Here is an 11146-nt window from a genome sequence, read left to right as displayed (position 1 = left end):
CACCATTTGATAAGTCAAAGTAATGCATAATCAATACCGTATGCTCAATGCTAACCTACATTGATTAAGAAACAAATATTTATCAAGACCCCACCTTTCAGTAGATAGCATAAGGACAAGTCTTGCTGTTAGATCCGTTCAGTGCTATACCACACCAATGTCATCTTATTTCAGTAAGGCTTAGAAATATGCGGGCTGACATTGCAACCTTTCTCGATGGATAGTCAAATTCCAACTAGGTTGTGAAAATTCACCTTTTTCTTTGTTTAGAACTGACCGTGTTACCTTAAAGTGGACGACACCCACAACCAGTCTACTAAAACAAAGACTTAGACTTTGTTAAGTTAACTTATACATTTAAACATGCATTAACATGCATTAAATGTAAAACATAACAACATTATGACAAAAATAATCTGTTTTATTCATTGGAAAATAAAATAAGAGTTTTACAGTATTCATCACTCGTAACGTGATTTCTATTATACAAACTCTAACAATTGGTTGTGTGGAATTAGAATTGGAGCCTTCAATTTCAAATCCAGCATTTGGTATCATAAAAATTCTTGAATTTGGAATTGAATTACAATTCCAAATGCTCCAATTCCACAATTTGAATTTCATATCAAACGTATTGGAATTCCAAATATTTATTAAATTACACACACAATGCACATATTCTCACACACAGTACACACATTCTTACACACATTCACACACACTGCACACATTCTTACACACACCACACACATTCTTACACACACCACACACATTCTTACACACACATCCATATTTAATGACAAATCACATATGTAGAACAACATTATGAACTAGAACGAGATCACATTCTCACTTCCGAAGTTCTTGACTGAGAAATGGCTAGGAGTATAAATCATGGTATAGGAAAGGTCATCTTACAGTATACCGACTTGTTGAGTATTTTTTTGTCTTGTTGGACCAGTAGATGACGCACGTGTCTCCCAGAAACATCAAAACGTCACCATTTTTTAAAACTTTGCATGTACAAATATTCAAATAACTTCAAGATTTCTTGACTTGGTATTCCTTCATTAACCAGATGATGGAAGACAAAGACACGCAGCTCAAAACGTCCAACTTGATATCCAAAGGAAGTTCATCATCAGCAACAAGTTAATCTACTGCAGGATGAGAGTCGAAACCTATTGATACAGATGACCTTATACTGGCCACTAATTTTGGTCACACAAAATCCATAATTCATCACATAGTCCGATATGTATTGATCATTAGGGAGGCAGAGCTCGATATACTGATAGGATTGTTTATGTAAATATAACGCTCTGCTGGTGAATCTAGAAGCTTGCCGAGCTCGATAGATTGACGGTATTGAGTCTCCGTGAGGGATTTCAATATCTGAGAGGTGACGTAATTGAAGAGGCTCTCCAGATCTGCTTCTTCATCTTCGTCTTCAAATTCCAAAATGGAGCACTGAGTTGACTTGATCGTCTCCGGCACCAACATAACTAGGGCGGGTGGGGTTTTGATTGCGGATTTGACGAAATCACCGGACACAATCAGATTGAGCCATAGTTTACATACACATTTGCTGATTGATTTGCTTCGGAGAGGGAGTCGTGAGAGGATGTTGATGGTGATAATTATTATTATTATTATTATTATTATTATTATTATTATTATTATTATTATTTCAATTGTTACGAATATTAATATTTTAAAAAATAGTACTGTACATAATGATAGTCAGATGCATCGTCCCCTTTGGAGCTGAAAACACAAACTAAACATTACTTCCTTCCTTGCAAGAAAACAGAAGGTGATAAATATGATTATATAATTTTGCAGGAAATAGGAATACCTACGATTCTATGAAAAAAATTATTAACTCCCTTTGATAATTGAGCTAACAGTGTAAAGTCATGATTTGCGTCCATGAGGATAATAGGTAGAGAATCTTACGGTCCGTTTGGTACACAGAATTGGGATTGAATTGGCATTAGAATTCAATCTTAAATCATTCGTTTGGAAAAATCAAATAATTGATATTAAATTGAATTTAAAATTTTGAATTTTGAATTTGTACAGTGTGTGTGTGTGTGAATGTGTGTTGTGTGTCTGAATGTGTGTGCGCGCGCGTTTTGTGTGTTTGTGTGCGCGCATGTGCAGTGTGTGTAATTTAATATTCCCCCCGTCCCATAATAGATGTCACACTTTCCTTTTTACGTTTTCATCAAAATCCAAGTTTAAAAGATTCAAATTTAAAGCCAACCAATCCATTACATATGCATCTACAACAATTAGGCTCCGTTTGGTACATGGAATTGGAGGTTTGGAATTAGAATTCGAGCCTTTAATTTCATATTCAACATTTGGTATCATACAAATTCTTGAATTTGGAATAGAATTACAATCCCAATTACTCCAATTCCACAATTTGAATTCTATATCAAAAGCATTGGAATTCCAAATATTTATTAAATTACACACACTGCACATATTCTCACACACAGTGCACACATTCTTACACACTGCACACATTCACCCACACACACTTCACACACACTCACACATTCGTACATACACGTCCATATTTAATGACAAATCACAAATGTAGAACAACATATGAACTAGAATGAGAACACATTCTCACCTACTGCGGGGCAGGAAAGATGCTAAAATATTCCATTTCAAGATCAAAAACAAAAATCCACAAGGTTTGAGCGGAATCACATACCGCCCAATGGGGGTTGCCATTACATACAGTGTAATGATCTTGGTAATTGAATCGACAACCAGAAGCGGGGCAAGCTTCAAAGCGCCTCTATGTTCTTGTTCCGAGAGGGTGTACGCATGATGAGAGTCGGAAGCACACCCATTGATACAAATGACTTTATACTGGCCACTAATTTTGCTCACACAAAATCAAAAACTCATCACATAGTCCGATATGTATTCATCAGGAGGAGGCAGTGTGTACAAATATTTATTGAATTACACGCACACCACACATATTCTCAATCACAGTGCACACATTCACACACACTGCACATATTCTCACAAACAGTGCACACATTCACACACACTGCACACACACATCCACACACACAATGCACACATTCTTACACACACTGCACACACATTCACACATACACTCACACATTCTTACACACACACTGCATGTAGTGTGTGCAGACTCATATTCTAAAATTTAATTCCATATCGATTATTTCATTTTGCCAAACAAAGGATTTGAAAATGAATTCCAATTCAGTTCATTCCTATTCAATTCCATAGAATATCAATTCCAATTTCGTGTCTACGTTTTCATCCAAACTTCAAGTTAAAGAGACATGCGAATATAAAGTGAAATAATCCATTATAAATGCATGTACAACGGTTTACAAAAATTTAACCCATTCACAAGAATGGAAGTTTAAAATAACCGAAGAATTCATTAAATTAATTCATGATTCACATACTAAGGCAACAGGAACAATTTAGCTAGTCATTACAATGCAAAATACACTTGTGCATGTTGGGTTGACACAATAGCGCCCATATCTATACTAGCTAGGCGAACAAGGTCGCCATGATAACGCCATTTCCAAATACTACAACATAATAAAGATACCTTCGATACAGACACGTCTATATTTAATGACAAAACACATATGTAGACCAACATTATTAACTAGAACGAGATCACATTCTCACCTCCGAAATTCTTGAGTGAGAAATGGCTACGAGTATAAATCATGGTATAGACAAGTTCATCTGTAAGTATAGCGACTTGTTGCGTAGTTTCCGTCTTATAAGAGTAGTAGATGACGCATGTGTCAGCCAGAAACATCAACAAGTCACCATTTTTGAAAATTTTAAATGTACAAAATATTCAAATAACTCCAATTATGATCAAAATCAATAACAATCTGGTACTCCATGGTCCAAGATTCCTTGACTTTGTATTCCTTCATCAACCAGATGACGACGAGTTCTTTGTCTAATGTGTAGGACAAAGAAAGGCAGCCCCTCAAAACATTCAACTTCATATCCAAAGGAAGCTCACCATCAACAATAAGTTCATCCACTGCAAGAGCAGAGAAGATGATAAAACATTATGTTTCAACATCAAAAGCACAGATCCATAAGGTTTGAGCGGAATCATACACTACCCAATGGGGGTTGTCGTTACATACAGTGTATGCATGGTTAGAAAATGTTCAACCAGAAGCGGGGCCAGCTTCAACGCGCCTCCATGTTCCTGTTCCGTGGGTGTATACGTGATGAGCGTCGGAGGCGCCCCCATTGATACAGATGACCTTATATTTCCCACTGATTTTGCTCACACAAAATAAAAAATTCAACAAATAGTCCTGAATGTATACATCAGGGGAGAAGAGCTTGATATGCTGTCGAGTTTGAGGATTGGTTATGTAAACATGACGCTATGTTGGTAAGTCTAGAAGAAGCAATCCATTAGTTTGGCGAGCTCGACAAAATAATACTACTGAGTTTCCGTGAGGGATTTTGATATCTGTGAGGTGACGGAATTGAAGAGCAAGAGCATAGCTCTCCTGATCCGCTTCTTCGTCTTCAAATACGATAATGGTGTAAAAAAAATATAAAAACCAAATACTATGTAATTTACTCTATTTTGAGGGATGTCCCATGATATTTTTAGATTCCAGAGATCTACAATGTGCAAATAAACCTAAATTTAATTCACGAAAGATGCTCATTTTTACTGTAGTCAGCTCTGCAATTTCTTCATTTTCTTCCGTCTGATTGAAGAGCAGAGACGTGAGTATTCCATTTCTACCAACAATGAAACAGAAATCTACCATCAGAAATCAGCATCAACATCCTCTCACGGCTCCCTCTCCGAAGCAAATCAATCAGCAAATGCGTCTGTAAACCATGGCTCAATCTGATCGAGTCCGGCGATTTCGTCAAATCCGAAATCAAAACCCCACCATCCCTAGTTAGGTTGATGCCGCAGACGAGCAAATCAACTATGTGCACCATTATTGAAGCTGAAGACAAAGGCGAAGAAGCGGATCTGAAGAGCTATGCTCTTGCTCTTCAATTCCATCACCTCACAGATATTGAAATACCTCACGGAAACTGATGTCCATCGAGCTTGTTAAGCTAATGGATTGCTTCTTCTAGACTCACCAGCAGAGTGTTATATTTACATAAGTAATCCTCTAACTCGTCAGTATATCGAGCTCTGTCTCCCTGGTGAATACATAGTGGACTATGTGATGTGTTTTGGATTTTGTGTGAGCAAAATTAGTGGCCAATATAAGGTCATCTGTATCAATGGCTGCGCTTCCGACTCTCATCATGCATACACCCTTGGAACACGAACATGGAGGCGCGTTAGTGCTGGCCCCGCTTCTGGTTGTCGATTCAATTACCAAGAGTTATTTTGAATTTGTCTTCCCTTTATTTCTAGGTGAATATTTCAACATTATTATCCCCTTTCTATTCCCCTCCTCTTATTCCCCACCTCTTACAATTTCTTCTATTGTGACAAAGTTTGAAAATAAATTACAATTACTTTATTTGTATTATTAATTAAAAATATAATTGAAATTAAAATTTTTTGTGGTATTGACTTTTAACTTTTTAGGTATTAATTGTTTATTCAGCTTTACAACTAAAATGATGCTATTAACCCGATGTTTTAATGCATGAAAGGCGGTGGGGTCATTTTAACTATTGGTCAAAGAATGGAAGTGTGAGTTGGCGGATGGCATTTGCAAAATACACCCCAAAACGGAAATTTCAAAACAGGGGGGAAGCCCCTTAAAATTGCCCCCAAAAAACCGAGCTTTTAAGTATAGTATAGATTACATACTCTGCACACATTCATACACACACACATACACTCACAATATTGCACACAATCTTACACACTGCACACACACATTCACACACCGCATACATTCACACATGTAGACACACTTCAAAAATTTAAAATTAAAAATTTAATTTCATATCAATTATTTCATTTTGCCAAACAAAAAATTTGAAATTGAATTTTAATTTTAATTCAATTCCAATTCTGTGTACCAAACGAACCATAAGATTATAACCCTCAATTATAAAAGGGAGTTTATAATTTTTTTAATAGAATCGTAGCTATTCCTGTTTCATGCATAGTTATGGAATCATATTTATCTCCTCCGTTTTCTTGCAAGGAAGGAAGTAATATTTAGTTTGTGTTATCAGCTCCAAAGGGGGCGTTGCATCCGACACACATTATGTAATATTTTAAAAAAAATATTAATAAAAATATTTTTTCCTTTATAAAACAATATTTACATATACAAACATAAAAAGTGAATTTATCAATATAATATTGACCATGAATAAAACAATAAATTTATCAATATAATATTGACCATAAAAAGTAATGTTTATTTTGTGTTATCAGCTCCAAAGGGGGCGATGCATCGGGCTCTCATTATGTACTATTTTTTTAAAAATATTAATATTCATACCATTGAACTAATAATTGATAGTAATAATAATAATAGTAACAATAATAATAACAACAACAATAATATATCAATAAGTATGGCATGTTCATGATAAATTACAAAAAGAATAAAGTAGGATTAATTCAAAATAATTTTGGTGTCATGATGCACATAAATATAAATTAATAAGCATAATATATTTCGAAGAACAAGCTTGGAATTAATTAAGATTTATATTTATCAACCAATTTTACCATTCAAAATATGCCCTCAGTATCTTTGGGTGAAAACAGTAGTACCAAATATATAATTATCTCCGAATTCAGGGATGTGTCGTGATATATGTAGACTCCAGATGCTAAAAATGTCAGAAAACCCTAATAACCCTATATTTAAATCACAAAAGATACTCATTTTGTCACCTCCGCTATTTCTCTCATTTTTAAACCCGTCTGATTGAAGAGCATAAACGCATTCCATTTCTGACAATAAAGCAAGATTTCTTCACATATCTACCATCGGAACTCACCATCAACATCCTCTCACGGCTCCCTCTCCGAAGCAAATCAATCAGCAAATGCGTCTGCAAACCATGGCTCAATCTGATTGAGTCCGCTGATTTCGTCAAATCCGAAATCAAAACCCCACCAACCCTAGTTATGTTGGTGCCGGAGACAGGCAAGTCAACTATGTGCACCATTTTGGAATTTGAAGACGAAGATGAAGAAGCAGATCTGGAGAGCTATGCTCCAGTTCACCTCACAGATATTGAAATCCCTCACGGAGACTCAATACCGCAAATGGATCGTGCTCGGCAAGCTAATGGATTGCTTTTTCTAGACTCACCAGATGTTCTTTATGTTTACATAAGCAATCCTCTAACTCGTCAGTATATCAAGCTCTGCCTCCGTGATGAATACAAATCGGACTCGGACTACGTGATGAGTTTTGGATTTTGTATGAGCAAAATTAGTGGCCAATATGGGGTCATCTGTATCAATGGGTGCGTTTCCGACTCTCATCATGTATACACCCTCGGAACAGGAACAGGAACATGGAGGCGTGTTGAAACTGGCCCCGCTTCTGGTTGTCGATTCAATTACATAGATCATTACACTGTATGCAATGGCAACCCCCATTGGGCAGTATGTGATTCCGCTCAAACCTTGTGGATTTCTGTTTTTGATCTTGAAACAGAATGTTTTAGCATCTTCCCTGCCCCCGCATTAGAAGAACATGTTGTTGATGATAAACTTCCTTCGGATATCAAGTTGGATGTTTTGAGGGACTGCCTATCTTTGATTTACCTAATAAACGAAAAGGTCATCGTCATCTGGATGATGAAGGAATACCAAGCCAAGGAATCTTGGACCATGGAGTACCAGATTGGTATTGATTTTGATTTGGAGTGGATTTATTTAAATATTTCTAGATGCAAAGTTTTCAAAAATGGTGACGTTTTGATATTTTTGGAAGACGCGTGCCTCATCTACTACTCCAACAAGACTAAAACTACTCAACAATTCGGTATACCTAGAAATAACCTTACCTATGCCATGATTTATACTCCTAGCCATTTCTCACTCAAGAATTTCGGAGGTGAGACTGTAATCTCGTTCTAGTTTATATATGTATTTTGTCATTAAATACGGACGTATCTGTGTCGAAGATATCTTTATTATGTTGTAGTATTTGGAATTGGCGTTATCATGCCGACCTTATCCGCCTAGCTAGTATAGATATGGGCGTTATCGTGTCAACCCGACTTGTACGGGTGTATTTTGCATTGTAATGAGTAAGCGATCATGAATTAATTTGATGAATTCTTCTGTTATTCTAAACTTCAATTCTTGTCAATGGTTTAAATTTCTATAAACCGCTGTACATGCATTTATAATGGATTAAACCTTTTGCTTTGTGTTCAACAAGCTAAAATTTTACAATAGTCGAAGATTGAACTTGAAGTTTAAGATTTAAAATTGATCTCGTTATAGTTCATAATGTTAGTCTACATATGTGTTTTGTTGTTATATATGGTCGTGTCTGCGTCGAAGGTTTCTTTATTGTGTAGTGTTTGGATTTTGTGTTATCATGTCGACCTGACCGGCCTAGCTAGTATCGATATGGGTGTTATCATGTCAACCCAACATGCACCGGTTTTAATCATGTACTACTAATTTGATGGATTATGCTTCAATTCTTATCAATGGGTTATATTTCTATAAACTGTTGTAGATGCATCTATAATGGATTGGTTGTCTTCAAATTTAAATGTCTCTTTGACTTGGAGTGTGGATGAAAACGTAGGACATGCCAAAAATCAATATTTTCTGAATGTATGCTAGTATTTTTGGCAAAATTTCCATGCGAAACTACTGCATCCTTCAAACTGTTACCCCCTTCTACTACTTTGACGTCCAGGTTCATTACGTCCATGGACGAACTGGTCCGCCTTATCCAACTGCCAACCAGCCGTCGACACTTGCATTCTCCTACGGAGTGGACGAGTAATAGACGGCTTGGTGACCGATTCCTCAACGAAGTGACCATTCTTTTGGTCGCAATTCTTTTATCTTTCATCCCTTTTTGACACTCCAGATTGGAATTAATTTCCTCCATCGCTCACTGCTGGAAACACGCATTCCTTGAATGTGTGTTAAAGAAACACGCATTCTTGTATTGTAAGCGTTTTCTTTGAATACGCGTTTAAGGAATGCATTTTCACTCTTTTTGCAAACTAAATATTGGTTCCCCTTTTCAAAACCTACATTTAATATTCTACCCAATTGATAATTTTGCCCACTACCAGGCACTTCTGATAAAAAAAATGGTCGCAATAAATTTTCTGTGCAATTTCTGCTTTGAGTTTCTGAAAATTCATTAGAAAGGTTTGTGTTATCATACAAGGTAGAAAGAAGAGAATTTGAAATGATACCAAGTTAGATATACAGAACAAAGTGTAATTCATTTTTATTTTGAGACCTCAGAACTAGTATACCTTCTAAGTTCTAATTATGACATTATAGAGAGCCTAACAGCAAACAAATTCTAGAGTTCACACAAATTTGCAGTATTTGTAAGTCACATAAAAATTCATCTTGTAATAATTATTGATATTCTATGCCTTTTTTCGTTGAATCGTAGTTAAACCTATTTCCTGGAGAACTATAGAATCATATTTATCTCCTTTGTTTTTTTGCAAGGAAGGAAGCAACGTTTAGTTTGTGTTTAATTGAGCTTGAAAATTTCTGGATTGAAACTTTGTGCTTCAACATGTTGTAAATGCTATCATCGACGTTGGCTGCAATTCTTTATGGTAAAGAATGGTTAAGCTAAACAATGTCAATGGTGCATGGGTGATATATATCTGCTACTTCTAGATTAGTACTATAACAGATGAGATCCAAATAACTCCTGTTTTATAATCCCGTGTCAAGTTGGTGTGGTATCGGGAAATTGAACTTCACCTACACTGCATGTTTAAGCAGATGTAGCCATTGCACACACGAGCTTGGAAACATACCAACTCGGGTATTGGACAAGCTTCAGAAACAGCGTTTCTTGTATGGTTTTCTCTTTCTCAAGTCTCCAACTTTATATTCATGTCTTCACTGTTTCCTATTCCTATTCCTATCATATTCCTGTAAACTCTTATACACACATTCACACACATTGCACACACTTATACACACATTCACACTCACTACACACCCACGCTGCACACATGCAAACTCACACACACATTGTGTGTAGTGTGTGAACGCACAATTTTTCAAATTCAATTACATACCAACTATTTCATTTTGCATACTCTTGAATTTGTTTGCTCTTAATTAGGCTCTTAATTTTTCAAATTCAATTGCATACTCTTGAATTTGTTTACATACCAACTATTTCATTTTGCATACACCTTTCATTTCAAAATTATGCTTTGGTTTCTATTTTCAACCATCTCATGTGTTCGGTGCTTGTAAAATAAACGCTATATCCTTTGACCAAGGAGGCTGAGGTCAAGGGCAAACCACAGGCCAGAACAAGCAGCCGGAAGTGAAGTTTCATCCCCCTATTCTACAGAAGAGGAATTGCAAAATCTGTACATGGACCATTTTGTCATACATTAAGCTGAACTATTGTTGTATTGTATCATTGTATGAGAGTCATCTACTTGTTCTTTTATCTCTACCAGAGTATTATAGTATTCCTCTTTGAACAAGTCACAATTCTGAGTTTCCTGTCCACAATTTCATCCAAACTTTCAAATTTGAAAATGAAAAGTTTAGAAAATTTTTATTTTTAAGGGACGGACCAAAGTGAATATAGTTTCTATTTTTAAGGGACGGAGGTAGTAGTTAGTAGGTACTAGTTTTGATGTCTCAAAATATAAATTAATTATACTTTGCTCTGTTTATCTAACTTGGTATCATTTCAATTTCTCATCCTTCCTTTCTTGTGTGATTACACAAACCTTTCTAATGATAGGTGCTTCATAGTGGGTAAAATTCTCAATTGGGTAGAAAATGGAATGTAGGTTCCCAAAAGGGGAATTTAAATGCATTCCTTGAATGCGTGTTCAAAGAAAACGCATAAAATACAAGAATGTGTGTTTTGCATACTCTTACTAGCAGGGAGCGATGGAGGAAATTGATTCCAATCTGGAG

General features: G+C 35.9%; 1 protein-coding gene across 1 annotated transcript; it reads left to right on the top strand.

The window, feature by feature from the left end:
- Nucleotides 1-5322: 5322 nt before the first annotated feature.
- Nucleotides 5323-8110, top strand: LOC148927385 (F-box protein At3g07870-like). The gene is made up of 2 exons (XM_089056574.1): nt 5323-5403; nt 6983-8110. The coding sequence occupies exons 1-2, from the start codon at nt 5323-5325 to the stop codon at nt 8108-8110; spliced, it is 1209 nt and encodes a 402-aa protein (XP_088912700.1).
- The last annotated feature ends 3036 nt before the right edge of the window (nt 8111-11146 follow it).

This window comes from Salvia hispanica, chromosome 4 (genome assembly GCF_029641045.1).
Source record: "Salvia hispanica isolate PSC_SH4W2 chromosome 4, Shi_PSC_v1, whole genome shotgun sequence".
NCBI lineage: Eukaryota > Viridiplantae > Streptophyta > Magnoliopsida > Lamiales > Lamiaceae > Salvia > Salvia hispanica.
This window is presented reverse-complemented; position numbering and strand designations above follow the sequence as displayed.

Excerpts from the sequence above, each read along its gene's own strand:
- LOC148927385 (XM_089056574.1), top strand. The coding sequence starts at position 5,323 with ATGGCTGCGCTTCCGACTCTCATCATGCATACACCCTTGGAACACGAA. Across the intron at positions 5,404-6,982 it reads TAGTGCTGGCCCCGCTTCTG|CAAGATTTCTTCACATATCT; the intron begins GTTGTCGATTCA and ends CTGACAATAAAG.